General features: G+C 36.8%; 6 protein-coding genes across 12 annotated transcripts; 4 read left to right on the plus strand and 2 right to left on the minus strand.

The window, feature by feature from the left end:
- Nucleotides 1–24,892, plus strand: LOC114748452 (uncharacterized). 2 transcript variants are annotated; one of them, XR_003740472.1, is made up of 6 exons: nt 2–196; nt 368–463; nt 634–756; nt 1,525–1,564; nt 1,984–2,121; nt 24,867–24,892. XR_003740472.1 is itself a non-coding variant. In XM_028936852.1 (5 exons), the coding sequence occupies exons 1-5, from the start codon at nt 65–67 to the stop codon at nt 2,055–2,057; spliced, it is 465 nt and encodes a 154-aa protein (XP_028792685.1). In that variant the 5' UTR covers nt 1–64; the 3' UTR covers nt 2,058–2,081. The 2 variants fall into 2 exon arrangements, 1 of the variants encoding a protein (XP_028792685.1); XM_028936852.1 differs by lacking the exon at nt 24,867–24,892 and having other exon boundaries at nt 1–196; nt 1,984–2,081.
- On the plus strand, nt 4,214–6,952 carry LOC114748395 (thiamine-repressible mitochondrial transport protein THI74). Of its 2 annotated transcripts, none has more exons than XM_028936778.1 (8): nt 4,214–4,445; nt 4,798–5,181; nt 5,484–5,686; nt 5,822–5,892; nt 5,985–6,086; nt 6,219–6,336; nt 6,440–6,575; nt 6,736–6,952. In XM_028936778.1, the coding sequence occupies exons 1-8, from the start codon at nt 4,365–4,367 to the stop codon at nt 6,805–6,807; spliced, it is 1,167 nt and encodes a 388-aa protein (XP_028792611.1). In that variant the 5' UTR covers nt 4,214–4,364; the 3' UTR covers nt 6,808–6,952. The 2 variants fall into 2 exon arrangements, with proteins under 2 accessions (XP_028792611.1, XP_028792618.1); XM_028936785.1 differs by lacking the exon at nt 4,214–4,445 and adding an exon at nt 4,553–4,703.
- On the minus strand, nt 8,030–11,085 carry LOC114748379 (probable folate-biopterin transporter 6). Of its 2 annotated transcripts, none has more exons than XM_028936768.1 (4): nt 10,287–11,085; nt 9,866–9,967; nt 8,907–9,077; nt 8,030–8,814 (listed from the first exon to the last, which is right to left on the minus strand). In XM_028936768.1, the coding sequence occupies exons 1-4, from the start codon at nt 10,920–10,922 to the stop codon at nt 8,218–8,220; spliced, it is 1,506 nt and encodes a 501-aa protein (XP_028792601.1). In that variant the 5' UTR covers nt 10,923–11,085; the 3' UTR covers nt 8,030–8,217. The 2 variants fall into 2 exon arrangements, with proteins under 2 accessions (XP_028792601.1, XP_028792592.1); XM_028936759.1 differs by having other exon boundaries at nt 8,907–9,080.
- LOC114748442 (probable phospholipid hydroperoxide glutathione peroxidase) lies at nt 13,050–15,444 on the minus strand. Its single transcript, XM_028936841.1, has 6 exons — nt 15,106–15,444; nt 14,744–14,820; nt 14,483–14,544; nt 13,872–13,990; nt 13,623–13,790; nt 13,050–13,353 (listed from the first exon to the last, which is right to left on the minus strand). The coding sequence occupies exons 1-6, from the start codon at nt 15,370–15,372 to the stop codon at nt 13,324–13,326; spliced, it is 723 nt and encodes a 240-aa protein (XP_028792674.1). The 5' UTR covers nt 15,373–15,444; the 3' UTR covers nt 13,050–13,323.
- Nucleotides 16,925–23,753, plus strand: LOC114748409 (probable protein phosphatase 2C 60). Of its 4 annotated transcripts, none has more exons than XM_028936802.1 (11): nt 16,925–17,129; nt 19,430–19,596; nt 20,312–20,375; nt 20,884–20,992; nt 21,484–21,637; nt 21,896–22,021; nt 22,263–22,386; nt 22,726–22,802; nt 22,920–22,972; nt 23,159–23,213; nt 23,339–23,753. In XM_028936802.1, the coding sequence occupies exons 2-11, from the start codon at nt 19,480–19,482 to the stop codon at nt 23,534–23,536; spliced, it is 1,077 nt and encodes a 358-aa protein (XP_028792635.1). In that variant the 5' UTR covers nt 16,925–17,129; nt 19,430–19,479; the 3' UTR covers nt 23,537–23,753. The 4 variants fall into 4 exon arrangements, with proteins under 4 accessions (XP_028792635.1, XP_028792652.1, XP_028792627.1 ...); XM_028936819.1 differs by lacking the exon at nt 16,925–17,129 and adding an exon at nt 17,170–17,247; XM_028936794.1 differs by lacking the exon at nt 16,925–17,129 and adding an exon at nt 18,066–18,145.
- LOC114748461 (uncharacterized) lies at nt 24,620–25,656 on the plus strand. The gene is made up of 4 exons (XM_028936869.1): nt 24,620–24,859; nt 25,080–25,150; nt 25,242–25,317; nt 25,457–25,656. The coding sequence occupies exons 1-4, from the start codon at nt 24,761–24,763 to the stop codon at nt 25,610–25,612; spliced, it is 402 nt and encodes a 133-aa protein (XP_028792702.1). The 5' UTR covers nt 24,620–24,760; the 3' UTR covers nt 25,613–25,656.
- Nucleotides 25,657–25,720: the final 64 nt, after the last annotated feature.

The raw sequence follows: 25,720 nt of genomic DNA on the forward strand, positions 1-25,720 counted from the left end.
GTCTGGGACTCTGGGGGTATTGAAATTTGAAAGTCCGTGGACGGAAAGGAAAAGAGAAAGAAAAATGGGGTATGATTATCAGCACCGCCATCAAGCAACCGACGGACTTCTCAGCTTATTCACAAAAGCGAATCATGATCTTGCTTTAGTTCATCTCAGGCTTGAGAAGGAGTTTCAACAAATTTACCCCGACAACGTAAGTAAACTCATTCTTCAATCTTTTCCCGGATTTTAGTTTTACCTTAATATTTGTCTCTTTAATTTATCGGAATTCCTTAAATATTGAGCATCTCAAGCCATTGTAGTGGTTTTTGTGGCGTAATCGATTTGGATTCACTTCCCAAGTTATCGGGTGATGTGTTGGCAGGCAAACCCTATGAAGCTGGTTTCTAGGATAAAAAAGATGCAAGAAGATATATCAACCTTGAAAGAGCAGTGCCACGAGCTATTGGCAGCTAAACAGGTATATAATTTATGCTTTTTTAAAATGTGCGCGGAAGAAAAGGAATTTCAGCAGCGTGTTGGATAAGCTTACCAGTTTGTTTCGCCATTTCCTTAGCAGACCAAAATCGTTGTATGCATTATGATTCCTTCATCGTATTTTGAAGTTGTTGCTGCTTCTTAATTATGCAGGACCTGATTGATAAGGCTCAGAGAACTCTGGTTGAGAACAGAGATTTGGTGCAGCGCATGCAAGCATCCATGGGTACTTCTCTCACTGGCGAAGATGATTCTGCATTCACTAACTTCAAGCAGGTAATTCGCTGTTTTAAAAATAAAATGAAAGAAGGGTAGCTCCTTACTATTTTGAATAAAAATAGCTGTTTGTATTTTCCATGCATATATGATTGTTGGTGAGTTGCTCAAAAAATCAAGATTGCCATCGGATAATGAAATTATTCAATTTCTACAGTTGGATATGTTCTTTCATTCAATTATTATTCCAAGGTCCACTATGCTTCCCAGTTCCCAGTAATGTAGTCAAAGGTGAAGGACACTCGCGCCGTTAGGCCTGTAAAATGCTTAAGGCAAGAGGTGCTAGAAAGACATTCACCTGAGTGAACTGTATACTGGGGAGTTTCTCAAATATTTGTGCGTGGTTTTGTTGCAAAGGAGGGAAAATTTCACATCGTGTAAAGCGAGAACATCATAGCTCATGAATGGCTTTGTTGAGCAGTCTTTCAAATATTTGTACTGAGGTTTCTGCATAGGAGAATAGAAGTGTAATATATGATCTTCCATTATGGGTGTATTGAAGTGGAGCGTGAATGAGACGATAATTTATACACGTATCTCTTGCCATCTTCAAGGGTTGCCTATTTTCCAAATGGTGTTTAAAGTTTTTGCACCATTTGCCAGCAAGCAACCAAAATTAAAATATACGGCCTTTGCTTAGCATTCATCAAAGCAAAGATTCCTTTGGTTGATTTCCTTCTGCTCAGCCTACATAACTACTTTTTTTTTTGGGGGGGGGGGGGGAATCATGATGACTAACTTATGCCATAATTTTTACTGACCATGTAGATTATTGAAGAATGGACAGCACAAGTAAGATCAAGAACAGGTAAAAAATTTTCCTCATTCAAATAATGATTGTTTATCTATGTGTGTTGGAAGCGCTTGTTTCCTGAATAAGGGTTCAAATTAAATGACAGTTTTATGCAAGACAAATATACAGATGTCAGGAATTCTGTTTTGCATAGATTTCATATCTCGGAAAGTGAGGATGTTATTTATGACCATAGTTTTCGACTTATTTATCCTTTATCTTGTTTTTAACCTTCGTGCTTCATTTATTTGTATTCCTCTCGAAGCTAATGTATGGAAGGGGGGGGGCTTGTGTCTGAAGTTCCTGGGGGCTTTGGATGGGAAGGACGTTGGGATTGAGGTCTGCTGTGTGGGATGAAGGGAAAAAGAGGGGGATATTGGGTTGAAGTGGATTTTTTCCCCATGATTAATTACCATGATTGCGTGTTGTTGCAGGGGACGAAACCCATGATTCGGACTCTGGAGACGTGAACAAACTGCTCTTCTCAGCTATTGTTGAAAGCAATTGAGCTGCTCTAGCAAAGATTATAGATGCCACCGTTAGTTTGTTCTGCATCATTTAGATGCTTCTCTGTTAGTTTGTTCTGCATCATTTAGATGCTTCTCTCTCTCTCTTTTTTTCAAGCAGCAGATTGTACGTAAACCTCTCATTTCTCATTATTCAATCTCAATAGAGTCTCTGTTCACTTAAAAATAAAAAATCTGTTCATATCGCCAGATCATTCCTTAGGGTTGCATTTGCAGTTTTGGAAGACGAACTCGAGCCAAATTTACTGTGGCTATCAAGTTGAAAATTAGCATTTGCTTTAAAATAGCACATAACGATCAAGTCAACGAAATATTATATTTCAGTTACCCAGAGGGCAACATAGAGAAATGAGGTGAACAAATTGTGAAACCATCCGGTGACGTTGTGACATCAGTTGGACCCAAGTGCATGCATTGCAGCTTTAGAATTCCACACTGCAGTCACTTGTAAATATTTTCCGAGAGCTCTATATCTCTTCATACAAGAACAATAAATGCTGAAGTTACTGGAGTTTCTCTTACAAAGGAAGCTAGTTGAAGACGGATGTTGAAATGAGATAGCAAGAATGGTTGCAGATTGATTTGTTCTAAAAGCCGGCGAGCGAGGCTAGACAAGACCAGATGTTGTATTCGAGATTGTTCGCGACATTCATGAGCTTGTTAGACAAAGAAGTTCCCTGCCAGAAGTAAAAATTGCACAAGGATGAAAAATTCCAGAGAAATCACCGCCGTTAATGTTATTGATCCGGGTTTACATAAGCCCAAGGAAATAAAGGCAAAATATGCGGCCATCGTCTCATCCGCGTCCTAGGGTTAACAGCACGCTGCGTTAAATCACTGAGCAAATACATAAGGAGCTCAGCACAGACACAAGAAGCAGGTGTTTGGATGAAAATCATATTTTAAAAGTAATTTTACAGCAGACAAAACAAATACTTGGATGAGTTTATCTTGATTTAAAAAAAAGACAAAGTACCTCTAGAAGATATTTTTGGCAGCAGCGAAACACCTCCAGCGACGCGGAGAAAGGCAGAGTAAACCAAAGGTGAGGCATAATAAGCCTAACTGCGCACTAAATAACCAGCCCAACGGCAACTGATAAGGTTCAAACGGGCCCACTAGGAATAGTAGTTAATCTTTTTTTTTTTGGGGGCCAAAGAATAATAGTTATTCCAGTCAGGCAATTTTGGTGGATTCAGTAGGATCTTCAGCGATTTCCATTTCCATTTCATTATTTAGATGGCGAGACCGTCTGAAAATAATGCAATGGCATTGGTTTTTTCCTGCGTTTCCACTTACTCTTCTTGGTCATATAACCACTGTTCGCGATATCCGTGAGTCATACTTTGGGACAAGCTCAAATGCACGTGTTTTCCTCGACAGCAAAACGCGGGGTGTCGGAAATAAGAAATATCTAGGGTTGGATCCGCCCAACAGGGGGGGAAAAAAACTTTCTTTTTAAATCTTAATATTCACAAAGAAAAACTGTCAGATTTTGCCCCGCTAAAAATAATAAACCCATGTTTCCTCTGGTTTGCCCCTTTCCTTTCCAGGGTTTTTATTTTTCTAACGGAAGTTGGTCTCAACTTTAATACTACAACTGAGGGCTCCAGTGAGCACGAGGCAGAATAATTCCCAGTATTTTATGAATATTAATTAATTAATTAATATCATTAAGTAGGAACACCGAAGTTGAAGAGTGTCAGCAGGACTTTGGGAACGAGCAGGTTTCAGTATGTATAGAGTGCTACGTAGCACATCTTCAATGCATTTTGTGCAACCTGATAATTTCATTTGTGTTTCTTAGGTGATACATTAAGTGGGTATTTAGAAAACTATAAAAATACTTTTAGAAAGTATTTTTTTTAAATTGAAATAAACTCTTTTATATATTTATTTTGTATACTGTAAAATTATTTTTAAAACTATGATTTCGTTTTCATCCAAATACATCATAACATAAGCGTGGCGAGATCCTTGGAATCCACGAGTCAAAGGATTTATGGCTGCCACATTAGTTTATATTTAATTAGTTAGGCAGGTGTCACCGGTCTCCGCTTTGAATGACGATAACGCCCCAGACAACTACAAGAGTGACAACAAACGTCACCTCTTGCGCTGATAGACTCTTGCCCCTTTCATGCAAACAGACAACACAACCTCTGCTCAACTCAAATTCCCAGTATCCCTCACATTTAGTTTATAGCTCCGATCATGCTAATTTTATAGCAATAACAGAGCTCATCTCTGCTTATCCACTTCACAGCACAAGAGAATATACAAATCTGATGGGTTTGAGGTACTTGGCTGGGTTAGGGCTGATTGGAGCATTTGTGTTGATATGGGTTGCTTCTGCAGAGATAACTCAGGTTTGGGTGTTTTTTATTTTTGGTTTTTCCGTTTTCTCCCTGTTCTTACTTTATTTGACTTAAATGACACTTTTCATGTGCTCTCTGGATCCGTTTAACTTCTTTTTAATATGTTACTTTGTGTGAGTACGAGATCAGAACTTTACAAATTAGTTGTGGTGAAACTGAAAATGTGTCAGTTAAGAAAATATAATATGGGCAGGCAGTTCGGTCCTGTGCGGTGCCCTTTTCAGACATGTGTTTCTAATTGTTTTCTTTGTAATTTGTTCTTACTTCTCAATAATTAACATCTGGAAATTTCTATTATATATGCTAAGATTGGTTATACTGAAGATGTGCTCTGTTCCTGCAGAGGATTTTTACAGAGTATAAACAGCCATTTGCACTGTGTTACGTTTGGATATCTTTGATGGCGATTCATTTACCTATTTCAGTCCTCAGACAGAAGATCTGCAAATTATTGAAAATGTTATATAGAAACCTTCACAAGAATTACTCTTCAGTCACCTCTTCCTCTGGATTTAGTGCCACTCTTGGAATTGAAGAGACTCACCAAGCGGCAGACACATATCTAAAGAACTGTTTACTTGTTGACAAGGAAATAAGTGAAAGAGAAGAGGGAAAGCCTTTTGTCAAGAAAGAGGAACCCCACTTGCTCCCAGAAAATTGTGAATATTCTTCCTGGGAAATTGCCAGGTGTGGCTTATACCTCTGTCCAATATGGTTTGCATCAGAGGTAACAACATTGCTGTGAATATCCTATTTAATTTAAAGATTTGGCTCTCTATTACCTTCCAAATTGTTTCTGGAGACTCAATATGCAAGGTGGCTACAGGTAGAAACAGAATCGTATTAATGTTGCCAAAGACAAAACATTGAACGCGTTGTTTCTTGAAAAACTTAGACAGTTAACTGTTATGAACAACTAAACAATAGGGGTAAACTGAGACATGCCTGTTAGAATTACAACCTAATCTCTCAAGAACATTTTCCCTATCTGATCTCATCTATGTTTGCTGCAAATGATTGGACTTGCAGTATATGTCAAACCTGGCACTTGCAAATACCAGTGTTGCGAGTACAACGGTTCTGAGCTCCACATCAGGTCTTTTTACCCTTTTCTTTGGAGTTATTCTTGGTCAGGACTCAGTAAACATCACTAAGGTGATCGCTGTGCTGATCAGCATGTCAGGTGTTGCCATGACAACAATGGGAAAAACGTGGGCAGCAGATGACAAGGAGTAAGTTTGATGTTCCTGGACTTCTCCTATGATGTTTTATCTGACTTGTCAATATTAGAGTTGGCCCACCATGTTCATTTTCTGTTGTAATTATTCTTTCAAATTCTGAAACTGGGAATTGTTCTTGTTGGTAAGGGCTAGAAATCACTCTATCGCTGGGGACACTTTCGGTCTACTCTCCGCAATATTTTATGGCTTATTCACAGGTGTGACTATCAAACTTGCTGTCCGTTCTATAGTCAGATTGAATTGTGACTCTGCATATTGTATAATTAATCAAAGAGTCATCTAACTGCAGTGCTTCTCAAGAAATCTGCTGGAGCAGAAGGAGAAAAGCTTGACATGCAAAAGCTTTTTGGCTACATTGGTCTCTACTGTCTCCTTGGCTTTTGGTGGCTAGGTAAGCACATTACCCTCTACTATTTATTGATTGGAAAGTGTTCTGTGGTTGCCCTCTCCTGTTATAAGCGAGGATTCAAATTTCAGCCTCCTTTCTTTGTGGAACTCTGCTGATTTGAGCTCGTTGATGCAGCATGGCCACTAAGTGCTGTGGGTATTGAGCCTCCATTTGAACTTCCCAGTTGTTGGCCTACCGAGGAGATTGTGATTGCAAATGGGTTTTTGTCCAACATAATTTCAGATTATTTTTGGTGTGTTGAGCCCTCTCTATTATTAATAACCTTGATTTGTCGGGATTTGAAGTTTAATATCAGTGACTGATAAACATGATCCTTAAAATGAACAATGTGACAGGGCGCTTTCAATAGTTTGGACGACTCCTCTGGTTGCTACTCTGGGCATGTCATTGACAATTCCTCTAGCAATGATAGCTGACATGGCAATACATGGCCGCCAATACTCTGCAGTCTACATCCTCGGATGCTTTCAGGTATCGCTCCACGGCTCCACCCTTCTCTTCGGAACTCATCTCTTGCATTTATGACAAGTTTAATTTATGACTTATAAATAGTGCAAATTTCTGTATTTTTACTTTTAACATAATCTATATATTTACTTGTTGACTTTCCACTAATGTCCATGGAAAGCAGGTTTTTGCAGGATTTGTTCTGGCTAACCTTTCAGACAAATTCTCAAGAAAGAAGCCAGAGATTACCACATGATCGTTTGTGAAGCATAATTTGTATGTTCAACTGGACAGAAACTCGATGATGTGGCTAGAATTTTTAGTTGTAACTTTTAATTGTAAAACAGTATCATCTGACTTAAAAAGTTTGGAGTAGTGAGCACTTTTGTTCTCCAAAAAAATGGTTTATTATATATCTAATTGGACATCGACTTCGTATAAAAAGTTTGATAATTAGGTTGTGATATTTATAAATAGTATGACTTGTTATAGATTATATATATTTATATTGATAATACTGATTATCGACGTAAGTTTTTCACATCAAGCCATATTTCTTCAGGCTTGCAATTGAATTTAGAAAAAGTCTTGTGGTCAAGGTTAGTTCATGTACACTACGTAATTACAGATGACTGGCTGTCGTTGAATTTTGACTGCTTGAGTGGAAAATTTACAGTTAGGATTTAAAAGAATTTTTTAATGGCCGGGGCGCCCAATTGCGCGGAATTTTTTTCGTCCTTTTTCTTGGCCGGATGCCAAATTCCGTGGAATACGTCTTTAAAATTATAGTTAATGAACAAAATGTACAAATAATATTACCCCCCAAAAAAAAAAGTACAAATATTTAGACGAATACGTTAAAAATAAAAATATAACGGAAAATTCGATAGTGAGAGGTAGCAGAGCAAATAAGACGGAAGATGCGATTTAATGACAGTAACAGAAAAAAGGGCCATTGCTTTGATGAATTTAATTTTAATTAATACTACCTCCGGTCTTTAATATAAGATCTTATTTGACTTTTATTTTGGTTTTACATTACATATAAGACCCTCTTCCACTTTGTCTTTCATATTTATATATTTTTTCTTAAAGTAGTCTTTCTAACAATTATAGTTCTAGTTAATACACTTGATTAGTAAAAATATTTTAAGGAAAAAAACACGTATTTATTTCAAACAACTAATTTAATTTCTTTCTTTAATCTTCTCAAATTAATCAACTAGCTCTTATAATTAGGATAATATAAAAGTTATTCTTAACTCAAAAAATATTGCATTGTGCTTCTATTGGTTTTTCATATCACGCTCCCACCAACTTTTGGTTAAATTACTATTACATAGTTATTACTTTGGTCCTAATTATAAAATATCATTTATAAACTAATTTAGTGAAAAAAAATTATCGAGAAATCACCGGATTGGTCAGGAATTAGAACATTAGGCTTGTTTGTCTAGTTGTATCCAGTTTTTCAATTAAAAAAATATATATATTAGGCTGTACAAGCAGAGTCGTGCTTCATTGACTCGTATTAGGAAGAACCGACCTCTATTAACGTATTATTCTACACATAGGCCGTAAAACTGCCGCATGTTTAACATTGATCAGCTTTTTTGGATTGAAAAAGTCAGCTCTTGGCATGGCAAAATACCATCCCAAACATAGCCTAAAGGACAGCTTTCTCATTGATTCTGGTCGGGACAAGTTGCAAGCTCTCTTCAACATCCTCGCTCATTCTCTTTCCCAAAACCTCAGAAGGAAGCAAGCCCTCAGGATGATCAGCCTTAGGGACAAGGAAGATCAAAGAAAGAGTGGCAAATCTCAGAATATTCCTAAGAAAAACAGCTAACCAGAGGTTAGTGAAGTCAGACCTAGTGACGTGGAAGAGATGAAGAACCACACCTCCTATAGTTCTTGACAAGAGCATGCCAATACTATCAATGCACATTAACAGAGCAAAGAAAGTGCCCTCAATGCCTAAAGGGCATAACTGGGTGCTCAATACAATCATGGGCATCCATCTGATTTTGCTTGAGATTCGAGTCGCAGTTTCTTCTATGACAACGAAGAAGTAATCAGGGATTCCCAGGTTCAAATTCCAACGTAGGACGAACAAGAGATCCAGCATACCAGATATGGCATATAGGAGCTGTGCATAGAGTAATAAGGTTCTAAATGGCAAGTCTTTCAAAGTCTTGTGGTAGATCAGAACACCTATTATCGAACCTACTGCACCAATGGCATAGATCATGCCAACGAACTCCTGCATTAATAGTAAGAAATAGTTGAGTGTTGTGTAAGAAATATGGTTCTCGTCGGTCAGCAATGGCAGAATATAGAATATAGAAGAAAGACCTGAGAGAATGCAGGGCCAGCTTTTGGATCTGTGTACCAATAGAAATGGCCTTCGTGAGTGCTTATGCTCAAAGCCAAAGACAGGAACATGTACAGAGAAGGTTTCCACACTTGAGGATACATTATTGTCTGGCACATGCTCCTAATGGTCGTACTAACGTTCTCCATCACCTGCTAAAAGGATAATACTTAATACTCTAATTTGCAAAGATTAAAAAATCAGTTTAGTTGTTTATAAAAATGAGCTAACTTTTCTGAAGTACTTATTTTAATCAATTTGTAATGGATACTACTGGTGAAAAACCCTTTTGATATACTACTTCTGCTCCTTAATATAAAAGCTAGTTGACTAATTTAAATAGATCAAGGAAAGTACTTAAGTTAGTGATTTGTAATAAATAAGTATTGTCTTTCTTAAAATATCCTTGCTCATCAAATTTATCAGTTAGAACTATCATTATTATAAGAATTACCATGGGAAAAAATAGATAAATATGAGAAATAAAATGGAGTGAGATCTTAAATTTAGGACTAAAATAAAAGTCAAACAAAATCTAATATTAAGGACAGGAAGTAGTATATACAATTAACAAAGAGAGTTTGGGGGGGGGGAGGGAAATGATAGAACCAAAGCAAAAACCTCTAGTCTTACATTTAAGATCAGAGAAAGTGGCATTAATGCCATTATAATTATTAACGCTAGATGTTGGAAACATGCAGAGGGAAGATGTCTTGGTTTTAGTTATCTTCTTTGCTCTCTCTTTATAACGTGGAGATGCTTATGTTGTACTCAGACCAAAGAAAAATCTACAAAATATCATATCCCTTGCTTCATGGCTCATCAAATCGATACTTTCATGTCAAGCAACAACATGCCTTTTCTGAATGAAAGAATTTATCGCTAACTTTTAGGTAGAATCAGATTGCCAACGATGAGTCTATAGTAGAAAGTAGCTAACCTGCTTCTTTCCATGATGGGAGCCGCTTAATTTATGTTCATAGATCACAAAACCCAGCACAACAAGCAAAGCCGGTGGCATTGCCAACAGACCCAGTGAACCCTGCGAAAAACCTGAAGTCAAGCAAAATAAAATATATAGCGAAGATTACAGGAGGCAATAATGCGAAAATTATCATGATATAGATACGAAAATAAGTGCCGTTTTTAGCAGTAATCTGGCAAATACATTAGTATATTAGTGTATTATGCAAAACAGTAGAAATAGTAAATATAGCGCGCGGCAATTACAAGAACAGTTTCTCCTTGGGCTTTAAACAGTGACTTCGTATTATAATCTTTTTACCTCGAATATACGTTTATGATTCTTTTAAAAAAAAAAAGAACAGCATGGATAAGCAATAAGGAAAATGAGCGCTGACCTGCGGACCAAGATGATGAACGAAAAAGCCACTACTGGAAAACCCAATCAGAGCTCCAGTAGAAGAGCAAAATCCGCAAAGACTCTGCAAATCAGGGGCCAGTGACCTAACCTCGATGCTATTCCTCGCAATACAGGCGTCAATGGTGACATCGGCAATGGCCATAGACGCCGACACGCCAATCAAACAAAGCAAAGCCACCACAACAGGCAAATTCGCCTGCACAGCTATCGTCAATCCCGAGACGACGCCGAGAACTCCGGCAAGCACGAAGTAGGGCCGGCGCCGGTACCCTCGAACCGGGAACGTATCGGTGAAGATACCCCAAACCGGTTTCATGACCCAGGGAATGAAGTAGAGACCGGCATAAAGCTGAACTACGGAGGGCTGGACCTTCTGTACGTCCTTCCAATAATAGTCGGAGACCACCTTGAAGAAAGATCCGGAAAAGCCCTGACCCAGACCGTAGACGAGGAATACACCGGCGATGAAGGTGGGGTTCAGCTGAGAAGATAGCATTGTCAGCCATTGAAAGGGTTCGAGGACGAAGGAAACAAGGCCGGTAGTTCTTGGGGCTGGACTTGCAGGACTTTTCAAGGGATCAGAATCTTCGTTTCGATCATCTGGAGGTGACATGGTGAAATGGGTTACGGGCAACTGAGGGAATAGTGAGAGGGAATATTGGTGTGGATTCAGAGGGCATGGAGGTTGGATCTGGGTTCAGTGGGAACGCAAATGGCAGACAATCTGTGAGTGAAATTGCATATTGCTTAATTCTTGACTCTGACTGACAGATATCGGTGAGGTGGTTTTGTGGCCAGACTTTTGATCTTATTGAACCCAAAAAAAACGAAAAGAAAAAACCCCCCAGTCTTCGGCACTTCCCTGGAAGTCTGGGACTGACTGCGACATTAATCAATTCCCTCGCTGATGTGTTTCAAATGCAGAGGGTGTTAATTCGACAGTAATCAAATTTATTATGTTTTTCAATACAATTAAATAAAATAATCAAGCTAGCGCAAAAATTATCAGACAAATATGGATGATCATATATTTTGACCCTTTGAACTTCGACTAGGGATGGAGGTTGATGAAGATTGAGCTAACTTTTTTTAATATCATCTTGTTTTAAATATTTGTTTCTGGTTCTTCCCTTTTCTTGACTAAGATTCTTTGATGTCACTCTGATGTTGCCTCATTACAAGTTATTGATATATCCATTTTCATTAAAAAAAAAAAAGGATGATTCTTGTATAAAACACTTTTCAAATTCTTACTTATACTCGTGTAATGAAAAAGGGGAAAAGAAAATACAAAAACATTTTTTCATTAAGGCTTTATTTTCTCTTAAACAAGTACCTTTTTTTAACACCTAAAAAGTGGTTGATACTATATCTACTTCTTGATATAAGAAATTGTTTGATTTTTATTTTCATTTTAAATATAATATTTTAATTTATCTTTGTTTTTTATATTTATTTATTTTTTAAGATAGTTCTTGCAATAATAGTAATTCTAACCAATACACTGAATTAGTAAGTATATTTTAAAAAAGACAACACCTATTTATTACAGATAATTAATTTAATTAATTTTTTTAATCTATTTAAACTAATCAATTAATTTTTATATTAAACATGTGAGGTACTCCTCCGGTCCTAATTATAAGACCCAATTGACTTATTTGAGGAGATTAAGGAAGTAAGTTAAGTTGGTTATTTATAATAAATAAGTGTTGTTATTCCTAAAATATCCTTGCTAATTAAGTATATTGGCTAAAACTATCATTATTAAAAGGATTATCTTGGAAAAAAATGCATAAATATAAGAGAGAAAATGGATTGGGTCTTATAATTAGGACCAAATAAAAAGTCAAATTGGGTCTTATAATTAGGACCAGAGGAGTAGTAATTTATCGTTGACCCTAGCCAGATTTTATCTCTCGGTCATCGCTGTATTTGTTTTCCACGTGATGATCGATTTATATCGGTGCTGGATTGTTGTCTCTTGCAAGTGCTGTATCTCATTCTCTTTGTTAGGTATGCGAGTTCATATTTCTTTTTCCTTTTTTTTTTTTGGAAAAACACACGAGTTCATATTTCATTTGTTACTCGTCCTTGCACAATGAAGGTCCATTATTTTGCCCCCAGTGGGATAAGCATGTCAACCCACTAGTCACGTTCGACGTGTTAATTTCACATTTTCCATTCGTTTGGTCAAAAATCAAAATATTTAATAATGAAATCATTTATTAAACCCATATTGATTTATAATAAAATAATTAAAGTTAATAGGAATGAGAGTATGATCAAAATAATAATAATTAATATTGTTTCGGATTTTTTTTCTCCGAGCACAGGTGATGACCGGCACCATGGTCTGTTAATTTAATTTACATATCCATCAAAGTTTTCCCTAACATTTTATTTTCCTCTCCGTCTCTCAACAACCCGGTCTCTTCTTTAGATTAGCCATTAATTTTTATATAAAAAGGGTGGGAAAATTACTTTGATTCAATTAAAAGAAAATGAAACCAGTCTGGCACCAACCAACTCAATAAATAAATCTTTTTGCCCTTTTTGTCTCCCTTTAGTCTCTGGGTTTTGGCACAATTGTCTCCCTTTAGTTAACTCGGCTATTGGATTGGGATGGAGTACGGACCAGTTGGCTGAGCCCAGCAAACAGCAAATGCGTTACACTTGGAGAAATGACTCATTACTGTTTGTTAATTACACAATTTATTAGAATTTTTATATCACACACAAAATGTCAAATATAAAATTTACAATAAATTATAAAATTCACGAGTCATATTCAATACATTTTCATAGCCTATAATGGTATATGACTTGCCCTCCCAAAACTGATACTCTCACTATTGGGAAAACAAAATAAAAATAAAAGTCAATACTCTTATTATTAAAAACAGGTAAGATAATTATAGACAATCTGTCACAAATTATTACAGGCTCCTTCCTCCTCAAGGCATGACCGGGATTCTGTTTCCTATTACTGCTACAATTTCCAACTCTCAACCTCACGCTGCAAGTAATCTCTGGACATCCTTCTGCAAATAGGAAATACCATAGTAAGCATAAATCACAGACTATGGTCTGTGATGATTGGGGGACATCAGCATTTGATAACAAATTACGAAACATTTTCATTTCAGCTTTCTTCCAATGATCACGATCCTTGGCTTTGATATATAGTCATGGATGGCAAGCAATTCTAGAACTACCCATATATGCTCTCAAAGTTTTCTCTATCAAGAATATTCCATCATTCAGGGATACAACCAAACTGCGAGGGAACCAAGCAGGAAGGCTAACATACCTCAATTTGAAACGGTGAGGTTGTTGGTGGGTATCTGTTAATAACTTTACCATTTTTATCAACCAAGAACTTCTCAAAATTCCACTTCACGAGATCACCCAGAAAGCCTCCAGCATTGGATTTCAGGAACTGGTAAACTGGAGCTGTGTTTGGTCCATTCACATCAACCTGATACAGAACTTTGACATTTTTTACTAATATTAACTGAGCTACAGTTACTAATAGAAAGAAAAATCATATAGACTAAACCTTATCAAAGATTGGAAATTCTGCTTTGAACCGAGTGCAAGCAAAATTTTTAATTTCAGGATTTGATCCAGGTTCTTGCCCACCAAATTGATTGCAGGGGAAAGCCAAGATCTCAAACCCTGGAAAGTGGAAACAAATCGCACAGCGCACTAAGAATCGTAAGGATAATGAAGCAAATCACATCCTTGGCTAAAAGTCTTAGTGTCATACTCCAGAGAGCAACTATAAACTTGGATGATTCACTCGAATGGACTTAAGTCACTTAATCTATTCACCAAGAATTTGAATAAAGCATCACAAAAGGCAACGAGAATATACAGTAAAAGCCACAAATAACCAATAGCTTGCCATATAAATATATTATATCCTGCGAAGAAAGACCTAAAATGAATGTTTTTCCTAGTGATTTTATCAACAATATGGAGTCTTGCAAAAATTGAACAGTAAAACATGCAGGGGAGGTAAGTTCCTCATAACAAACGTAATTGTACTTGGCATCTACATCTGAAAATACGAAAAAGGGGGGCCGGAAACCAACAACAGGAGATATTTAAAACTTCTACAAAAAATTTACCAACAACTCTTCTAAAGTCATCCGTGCCACAGCATACCTTGAGGTTTGTATTTTTCGTATATGTGTGAAAGTTCCGAGTAGTTTGACGATGTTAAACCACTGTCATTCAAAGAAAATTTATTCAAGTTAAAACTTACAGAAACTTCGGCATAACTGCATAATTCCACATGCCCCTGAAGCTGATTCGATTTTTGCACTAAACTGAACAAAGAGAGACTAGGAAGGAAGACTAAAAGAGGGCAAGTTTGGCTATAATACAAATTCTAGTAGGTATATAGCCTCATCGTGGATTCAGTACCATTTTGAAGCAACGTTGACAATCAAAAGAACCTTGCCCTTGAACTTGCTAAGAGAAACATCCTTCCCATCAATATCCTGCACCGTATAATAATCATGAGCGCACTATCCGTGCTCGAAATTACAGTTCTGGAAAAATCAAATATCGATTCCATCAAGCCATATATCATATATATAACAGCTAACGCTAAATTGAAATTCCAAGGTCATCACGTTTAAAAAAGCGGGGAAACAGAAACGCGAGACTAACCAAGATGGAGAAAAATGGAATCATAAACTAAGGACGACGAGAGAACATGTACTGTTGGAGAAATTTCCACGGTCAAATTAAGAGGATAATAGAAAAGAAAATCCGGCCGATACCTGGACAGTAAAATCATGAATGCTTTTCTCCGTGGCTGCTCTGGCATAAACACCAGAAGATCGAGACTTAGCAGTGAACACAGGAAAATCGGATGAAATTTGGGCAAACCCATGTTGAAAGAAGATCGACTTGGCGGAACCAAATGAGGTTTTAATGGACGGAACGAAGGCCATACATGGCCATGAAGATGAAGAATTTGGGATCACTTTAGCTTGACAGAAATTGTGAAGAGGGGTAGTGAAGCTGGAGGCTGCCGCGAAAGCCATGGAAGCCGAATAACTGCTTGAATTGCTAAGCCTTACGAGTCCGAATCCGATGCCCCTCGCAGTGAAATTGAGGGAAGGAACGTGGAGACTTTATTTAAGGCCCTCTCGGTGCTTATGAAAATGGCGCTTACACGCAGCCACGTAGGTTCTGGATCCATTTTTGTTTCTAATCCACAAAATGTATAGATACTCATTATAAGAGCTAGTTGATTAATTTGAGAAGATTGAAAAAAAAAATTAAATTAGTTATTTACAATAAATAAGTATTGTTTTTTTTAAAATATACTTGCTAATCAAATGTATTGATTAGAATTATTATTGTTAGAATGACTATCTTGAAAAAAAATGTATAAATATTGGAAACAAAATATATTGAAGGTTTATATTTAGAACCAAAATAAAAGTAAGACCTGAGGTAACATAAATTAAAAAAATAAGTTAAATTAATTATTTATAATAAATATACATTATTATTTTTAAAATATCTGTTAATTGGTTATAACTATTATTATTAGAAGAGTAATTTTAAAATAAATAAATAAATATAAAAAATAAAATAAACTGAAATCTAATCCAGTGTCTTCTTCGGCCGAGAACAGAAACATCCAAAGTCTTCTAGGGCTGGGCCAAGACTGTTAATCTGCATCAAATCACCGGACGCATTTGGAGGAGGCGTTACCTGAGTTAAGATTCTCAACCCTTTTTTCAAAGAAAGGTAAAAAAATTAAGTTGGCGCATTAATATAGAAACCTGACACGTTGGCTCCCCAAAAAAAAAAAGGACTCACACAGGGATTCATATCTGGTTCCACATGAAGGTTTAGAAAGAAAGCTAATACTTCATCAGTAATTATGAATGAAAAACGATACATGGGCGGACATAATTGATGAGTTTAGTCTTTAGGCTATGGGCTTCAGGCTTCCATACAAAGCCCAAACAGCACTCTGCTTTCTGGGCCCTAAAATGGGCTTGCGGTGTTACTTCGTTGGACTGACAATATATCCATGTGTGTGGATGGATACACACGGACACGCGCAGAGATACGCGTCATGTAGAGAGATTTGAAAGCGGCTAAAAAATGCTAGATCAAAGCAGCGAATCTCAATTAAGAATGAGAGATTCTATATTTAGAAGAAGAGGTGATCCCTGAACGACAGAATCCGCACGCGTTATTGAGAATGGAAAGGAAGATGATTGCAGCAGAACTAGAATCATCCCTGAATCTGTGAGTAAGAGGAAATTATAGGCCTTGTGACATTACGTGTGGTACTGGCTCTTGAACGTGGAAGCATTCCTTTGTTGGGAGACATGTGAATGTGGTTTAGCAGCCAACAAGCTTCCTGGGCATGTGAGCTCCCGGATTTGAATCAAGATCTCTGATCCGCTTCCTTAATTTAGGGGGTGTTTGGATAGAAGTCAAACCATGATTTCAGAAGTGCTTTTACGAATTACGAAGTAAATATGTGGAGGAGGTTACCTCGTTTTGCGGAAAATTGATTCTGAAACCGTGGTTTTGGTTTTGCCAAACACCCCCTTAATATTATTCTAAGATTTCATTCTCTGCATCACTATTCTCAGATTTCGTACAAGGAAACGTGATTGCGTGAATCTTCTCATTGCTTTAGGAAGATATGGGTTGCAATTACGACGCAGATCTTGCCCCTTCTCAATTGGAGTGGCTCGAGATTTACAAAGCCGAAAAGCTTCCGCTTTTCCACACCATGCTTTGTTCCACAAGATTCAGGCTCATTTTGTTAGTAAGCCCCGCAAACTCTAGCGCAAACTAATATTCCTGACAGCACTTGGCATCTTCTCCTGTTTCTCAGCTGTTGAAGGAGCCTTGCGTCCAAAAGATTTGGCTGTATGATTTGACGAGTAATTTCAAGTTTCCTAAGTTTTTTGCCCTTTACGTATAATACCAAATTAATTATGCCACCGTGAGAGCTGCTGTGCGTATTCCAGCAATAGTTTATAGGCGTCTGGTTATCTCGTTCCAAACAAGTAGTACTATTTTCTCCCCAGGAAAACAAAAAATTTATTATATCCTTAATATCATCATTTTAAAAGTGGTTGTGTATTTTCATTCGAGAGCATAATTTTTTTCCTGGCTAATATCTAAAAATTTATTTTGTTTTATTAAGAATAATAAAAAAAAAAACCGTTTCGATGTGGATAATGCTTACGCGCTCAGGGCCGCCTTACCGTGGATATTAAAAATTAGGCCGAGCGTCTTGACTTTGAGAGTGAGCGAATGCTTCGATCGGATGGATAACGAAGTCCTTTTCTTTCTATACAGTTTTTTTTTTTGGGGTTCTGAAATCGAACGCTCCTCAACTCAAGGATGCGAGATGCTTTAAATAAAATAATTAAAAAAACCGGGAAATCAAGACAGTGAAGGGCCTTTTTTTTTTTTTTTTTTAATTTTTCTTCTTTTCAAGGAAACTGAGACAGGCAATCATGGAACGAAATGTTGTCAACTTGTCATAGCCCCGTGGTGAGTCGCTCAGAGGCGTTGATTAAAAGATTGTCTTATGAAATATCTTCTCTTTTTCTCGTCAGTCGCCGCTGTACTCCTCCTTCCTTCTGCTCGAGGCCGTCGCTTTCCTCGCTTCTTTCGCCCCTTTAAGCTTTCTCATCCTTTCCCATCCTCCCAGCAGACTGTAAAATTCTCGTGCCTGAATCGCTGAGTTACCTTCAAGTCACTCTCCCTTACTTGCCTTTGCTTTCATTTTAGCTCTGATCTCTGAGTCTGCACGGGGCCTTTGCTGGCCAAGTGAGTATGCTCAGATTATGGATTCTAGTTGTGAATTATAATTTCTTTTTATCCTTTTTCTAATTTATTTTCTGCCTCTTTAATCATCTGGGTCTTCCTTTATTCTACCGCTCTTGAATTTCTTCTGTTCCCGCATATTTCTCATCAGCTATCAGAGTAACTTCCATATTAATTTTTGCTATATTCTAGCAAACTTATAATTGCAATTCGAAATTCTTAAAACTTATGAATTCTTTCGGAATGCATTTGCAGACGATACATCAATTTTTAACCGATGTACTTTGTTTGATATATGTATATATATTGGTTGGTTAATTCTGCCCATTCTGGTGTGGTCTGCAGTGACTCCTTCGTGAGTTTAAGCTCCCTACCTCAAAGCATCTGGACATTATGGTCATCTTCCAAGTTTGTGTATAGTGTCTTTCAAAACAATACCTTCTGTTATCTCTCTAACGCGAGTACTCGTTAAATTAATGGAAACTCATGGTTTGATCAGCTCCCATTATTCCTTTTTTTATAACGACTATTCTGCTTCATGACGTGCGTGCCTAACCTGGGCTTCTTGCCGAACCTTTTGTTCCCTCCAATGTGCACCTCCCTATCTTTACCAACAATACAACAAAGTAGCAGTCTGCCATCAATATCTAATTTCTTATGTCTTTTTTTTTTTCACTTTCATTTATTGCTTATCTCAAATTTTTTTCACCCAACAATCCTAATTCCTTTTATTTTTATTCTGTTGTTTATCTTCCAACACGGTTAATGACTTCCCCTTCATTACGTGGCACAGTGTAAGATCATTCCATGGTCAATATCATTTTATTAAACTGTGTCAGTGAGAGAAAATATCCTACAATTTTATTGGCTTGAGCCTTCTCCCTAGTTCCCAACTTTAAAATCATTTCGTGATCAATTTGTCTCTCCTTAACTGTGATTGTCTCGCAGAATCATAAAATTCTCCATAATGTCTGCTACATTTACTTTTAAGTCTATTTTATTGGGATATTCTCTCTATCGGCATATCCACACACAATGTCGCTGGATTTATCTCCGTTGTTTACTGTTGTTCTTGACTTCTTTCTTGGAAGAGAACTATATAATGTGAACTGAGAAATAAGGAACTTTTCAAACCTTTGTTGCTTTAAAAAAAAATAAATTATTCGCTCATAGAGATCTGACAAACAATTATATATATCTGCAACATTTGAAATTACAGGGCACAGCTTCAAATGAATTTCGGATTTTTCTCGTCTGTAACTTGTTTTCGTCTGTGTTTTACTTCAGTTGCCCCAAAGATAGTAAAGTAGCGCCTCTCTGTTTGAGTTTAGAGAAGAATGGGTGTTTACCTCAGCACTCCTAAAACTGAGAAGTTTTCCGAAGATGGTGAGAATGACCATCTTAGATATGGTTTATCGTCCATGCAAGGGTGGCGTGCAACAATGGAAGATGCTGTGAGTATTTATTGTAATATATTCTAGTTCTATGTATGAAATACTTTTTTGCACATTGATCTTAAATCCTGTGAAATGAATATGCGTGACATAATTTGATAAAGATAAGTATGCCACATTCTATCAGCTAGCAGAGATTCTGATCTTCACACCTTGACTTAATTTTATTACATTCCTTTGTCTGGTCGCGATACCTTTTTGTCTTCATCATATGTTCTCATTTCTAATATGAAATAAATAGGCTCTTCTGCCATTTCTTTGGAGTATGATGGAGTGTTGGGAATATATCAACAAAAGTTCTGACTTGCGTAGAACAGTTTTGCTTTTATTTATTTGAATCTTCCGCATCAGCAGTTCACAATGAGCATTTTAAATAGCTCTTTTAGTGTTGTACACTCTGTATTTATGGTATAAACATATAAAACTTTATTCAAAATCTGTAGGAAAATTGAAAGTCCCAAAGGTTCCTTGCAATTTTGGTGTTATTGGAGGAACTAGATGATAATTATATTTTCATCCTTTTTCCATGCCATAAAGGGCCGATGAGATTACTAGTTAATTGAATTGGCATTTTATAGATAATGTGAATTAATCGATTGTCTTCATTTTAGAATTTACATCCCAACTCAATGAACTGGTTTGACTTGCATTGATTTTGGATATACTATTAATATTTATATGTTATTGATTTTAGAATTCTTTTCTCTTTACGTAGCATGCTGCATGTCTTGATCTGGATGCCTCCACTTCGTTTTTTGGTGTTTATGATGGACATGGAGGTAAGATTTAAAAATGTTTGGCTACTTGGGTTGATGGAAGTCTTTATCTCAACTCTAAAGATGATGGGTTCATATGTTGCATTGAGCTTGATAACTTTTTTTTTTTCATGTTTATCTTTTAATTAGCAAAATGAGAATCGGATTATGTTATCTATAAAAAGTAAAGTGAGAGAGAAGTTGTCAGTGCAAGAAAACTAAAAAGAAGAGAGGCTTTTCTAATCTCTGAATATATGAGAGATCTTGCAATAAGAGGCTTTTCTAATCTGTGAATATATGAGAGATTTTCTTGCAATAAGCATGTTATTCACATTTGTGTTGATTTCTCAGCCATATAGCCAAATGTAGAAGGTGTAAGTACAGTAAAATGCATGAGTATGATTCTGGTCACCTCTTGTAAGGAAGAGAAGAAAGTAGGAGTGAGGGGCTGGTACTGAAGAGGAATTACAGGTTGCGTGTTATCAGCAGTGTGTTCTGTCAAGGTTGCTAACTTTACCCTTGCACTTTTCAGGGAAGGTGGTTGCAAAGTTTTGTGCTAAGTATCTTCACCAGCAGGTGCTCACAAGCGAATCATATCAAGCTGGAGATATAGGAACCTCCCTTCAGAAAGCCTTTTTCAGGTTAGTGAAAGAGGGGAGCTCCTCTTTGTATCAAAAAAAGGGGAGCTCCTCCTGTTTAGTCAGTTAGGTCTAAAATCAATGCTGAATACCAAATATTTTTTCAACACGTAAGTCCTATAGTTAAATATTTTTTTGAACATGTAAATCCTATACTCGACATTGTCCTCATTGTTTAGTCCTATAGAAACATTCCACAAATTTTAGTTATTGGAAGATTATGATAATCAAGTATCTAGCTTTTCTTGATGGTTAACCATCTTTCCAGTTGATGCTGATGGTATAGCGTATGTTTCAGTGCTACATCTCATTTTCATAAAACTTATATGAAGCTGAGAAAATGAAGTATGACATTACCTCCTCTCTCCCCCCTTGGAAAAGGAAGAGACAGAGAGAAGTGTTTGCTCTTTCCTCGTGTACACTTCACTATCTTCCTACACTCGTTCCCGTGGAAGGATAGAAAGTTTTGAACTGGCCATTTTATTTTTATGCAGAATGGATGAGATGATGCGTGGCCAAAGGGGTTGGAGGGAATTAGCGGTCTTGGGGGATAAGATGAACAGATTTACTGGGATGATAGAAGGGTTGATTTGGTCTCCAAGAAACAGTGATAATAATGATCATGTTGACGATTGGGCTTTTGAGGAGGTAGGTGTAACAGTTTAGGAGGTTTACCATAAACTTTGTTCTTAACATCGCAGCTATCATTGCTTATGCTTCGTATTATGGTGCCTGAAACATGTCTTTGAGCGAAGATATGTTTATCTTTCCATTATAAGATACATGTTTCTTTGGATGTGCTGATCTTCTGGTTCTCTGTTTCATTAAGATTTCTTCTCTGTGTTTTATTTTAATTTATTTCCTTTTGTGGCCATTCAATAATTACAACTTGATTGGTGTATTTAGGGCCCACATTCTGATTTTGCTGGACCAACTTCGGGGAGCACAGCATGTGTTGCAGTTATTAGAGACAATCAATTAATTGTTGCGAATGCTGGTGATTCTCGTTGTGTGATATCTAGAAATGGTCAGGTAATTTATGGAACAGAAATTCTTGAACTTTTTTATTGTGTTAACTGCTTGCGTGTTTATTATTATATTCTTTAGGTACATAAATCTGTATACTGGTTAAAGCTAATGAGACGACTTTTTGAATATTTACAATAAGCTTTATAAATCTTCTCGTGTAGGTTCTATAATGAATGTTTGCGACTGAAGATTTGTTGCGGATAGTTATGGTTATTGATTATTATGACTCTGGTTTTTTTTACAGGCATACAACTTGTCTAGAGATCACAAACCTGACCTTGAGGCTGAGAAGGAAAGAATTTTAAAAGCTGGTGGTTTTATTCATGCTGGACGAGTTAATGGCAGTTTAAATCTTGCAAGAGCTATAGGTAAACCTTGTGATATTTAATTTAATTCCAAATCCCACCCCAACCTTCTAGGTGCATTAACCTTTAGCAGGACAGAGTAGTGTGGGTGTCCTCGATTTTTATTTTGGCTGGTTAAAGAAACTAGTAGTCATGATAAATAACAGAACCATAAATGGAAGGTAACTTTGTAGAATAAGCGAAGATCTCAAGTTCATTTGCAATTTCACGCACATGACCTTCCCTTGTTTGCTCTGGACGCAAATTCCCTTTAAATTTCCTTCTCCTTCTTCTTCCTCTCTCTCCGTGTATTCTTTTTGGTTTAAGAATGGCTAAATGTTTTTAATTTCTGTTTTGTTGCAGGTGACATGGAATTTAAACAGAATAAATTTCTGCCTGCTGAAAAACAAATTGTGACTGCCAATCCTGATATAAACACTGTTAAGTGTTTTTTCAGTTCAACTAACTTAATTGGCTTGCAACTTGTTTCAAGTATTTTTCCTTTAAATATTCGTATTTTCTGACTCCCACAATTTTTCGTTATCAACATGTTACAGGTTGAGCTTTGCGAAGATGACGAGTTTATAGTGCTAGCATGTGATGGCATATGGTACGCGCCTTATCTTTTTGTATTCCAGTTTTAATGCTGATTTTGTCAGACATTTAGAGGGAAAAAATGGTGATTGAAATCAATAAAATGTACTGCAATTGGGTTCTCATGTTAAACGCTCGGTAAGTTGCATACCTAATGAGCAGTGAGTGATGTTGTGCTTTTCTTTATGTTGATTGTGTTCAGGGATTGCATGTCAAGCCAGCAGTTGGTGGATTTTGTGCATGAACAACTGCGTTCGGTGAGCTTGAACTTGTTTCCTGATAAAATGATTATTTAATGAGTATAGTAACTGACAATTACTGATGATGACTATTATAAAGATATATATAATATTAATAAAAGAGTAATTGATCACGAGTGCAGGAAAGTAAACTTTCCGCGGTGTGTGAAAGAGTACTTGATCGGTGTTTGGCTCCGTCAACTGTGGGCGGCGAGGGATGTGATAATATGACAATGATATTGGTTCAGTTCAAGAAACCCAGCCAGTTCAAAGCAGCGGAAGCAGAAGAGCCATCTGCTGAAGCTGAAGCCAATACAGGGGAGAGGAGCCAGAGTGAGTGAGCAGGTTGTGTTTTTTCAGATGTGGATTGTATAGGGTGTGCCACTGACCACTGGTTAGAAATAATACACTAATGCAACAATTCTCCGTATAAAATATCCAATGTTGTATTGTGTTCCATTATCTTTTGTCTAGTATTTTCACTTCTGAACTGCGCGTCCTGTTTTGCTTGTAACTCTTCTCATCAGTATTTGTATAATTTATAATTTATAATTGTAATTTTAGCACACACCCCACCCCAACCCAAAAAAATTCCTCAGTTTCAGATCGCGCATTGCAAGATCCGTAAATTTCGATAAGATTTTAAGTCGTGGGGTCGTAGTTATAGTCCAATAATTATGTTCGAGTAAACGATTTGGATGATCTTTGGATATCGTAAACATATCTAAGTTTCTAGCAATCTAATCGCTTATAATTTTGAACTCAACGAACCCTATAAACTCCCTGCCTGACATTTTAGTTATTGCTTGCCATAAAAATGCAATTAACAGAAGTTATCATGTCGTCAGAAGAGAGGAATTTTATTATCATACAATCTTTTGATATGCGAATGATACATTTTAGTATGAAAAATAACAGGTCCATGCAATTAACTTGTCATTAGTACTTTTTTGTATTTACATTTTTTTGCTTTAGAAGTTAACAGAGATCTGCCCATATAGTAATTTCAAAATGAAACGAAATGGATGCAATAGAAAAAAGAATTACATTTAATTTCCTAAACTAATTCATTATATATTAGTCAAATTAAAGCAAGCTCTTATTTTAGAATTCCTGTGCATGAAATGATGTGTGACGCATTTTAAGATTTTTGGAAGGGTGTTTTAGTAATTTGCCGGGGCCCCAATAGCAGTGTTCCCAGTCACAGCAACATGGTTACAAAAGTGCAATCTGGAGCCATTTATCTGTTATCGTGATCATCCCCCATTCTTTGCTTCTTTCTTTCTCCACCATGATAACTTCTCTTTCTCTTCCATTTCCTCCCTCCCAGTTCCTGATGATTAATGCTATAATCCTACTCTACCATGAACAAAAACCTAAATGCCCCCTTCTCTTGATATCCCTCTGTTCTCTCTCACCCTTTTTCTGCTTCTTGCTTTCTCTCCTTTCTTTTTTCCAGCAAAAGGTTTTGCCTCCAGGAACCCGGGTCGTAAAGACATGGAAGAGAAACGTTGGGGTTCTACCTCGGCCTCCATTCCCTTCAAAATTTCAAGCTGACGGATAAGATGAAAAGGGGTTTGGTCTTTAATTTCCATCAATCCAATGCTTCTCGTAGAGATCCAAAATTCAACAGTTTATTACAAGATTATTTGGACCTGCAAAAGGTTGGAGCTCTCTCTCTCTCTCTCCCTCTCTCAAACCGCACACGCACACAATTTATAATGCAGTTGTAATATTAATAATTTGAAAGTTGATGAAATGTTTGGTCTGATGTACCTTAATTATCTGCTTGATAGCGGATAAGGAAGAGAAATTATGATCGCTCTTAAGAGCCCAAAGGCTCTTAACATTATGAATAAGAGAGAAATGATTATTTTGTTGCAGGAGAATGTCAGAAAGAAAAGGAAAATTCGATCGGCCAGACGAAAAATAGAAACACTTGTGCATGAAGTTAGGTGTGAAACATGAAGATTTCATCCATGGTTATTATTATTTCTTTCCTTTTCATTGAATAATTCTGTGACTCAGTATTTTCACCTTGTTTAGGTTTCTGAGGCAACGTTATGAGTACCTTATATATTCACGGTCTTCTAAAGTTGGAGAGGAGATGGTTGTCAATGAGGTATTGACTTAGCCAGGAATAAGGAAGCTGGTTTGTGTTTTTCACTTTTCAAAGTGAATTACTTTTTTGTGCATAGAACCTACGAATTAATGTTTATTGCACCCCCAAAAAAAAAATGACACTGTTCCCTTTAATGCAGAATGATATAGGGCAGCAAGCAGGGAAAGGGAAAGGGAAAGGGAAAGGGGGGGTGGATCAAGAGTGGGAGAAAACCACGAATTGCATAATCGACGGAAATAAAGGTAGAGCAAGTGAAGTTACATGTTCGGCAGAAAAAAGTTCGATTCATTCATGATCAACTAGTGGCACTGTTTTTTCTAGTTATTTCATGCTTTTTCTCATCGGTTCAGCAATTAGCTTGTTTATTAATTAAAATGTGATTTCCTGCAGCAAAACTTGATTT

The sequence above is a fragment of the Neltuma alba genome, unplaced genomic scaffold (assembly GCF_004799145.2).
Source record: "Neltuma alba isolate B1F8T4 unplaced genomic scaffold, ASM479914v2 tig00000918_pilon, whole genome shotgun sequence".
Taxonomy (NCBI): Eukaryota; Viridiplantae; Streptophyta; class Magnoliopsida; order Fabales; family Fabaceae; genus Neltuma; species Neltuma alba.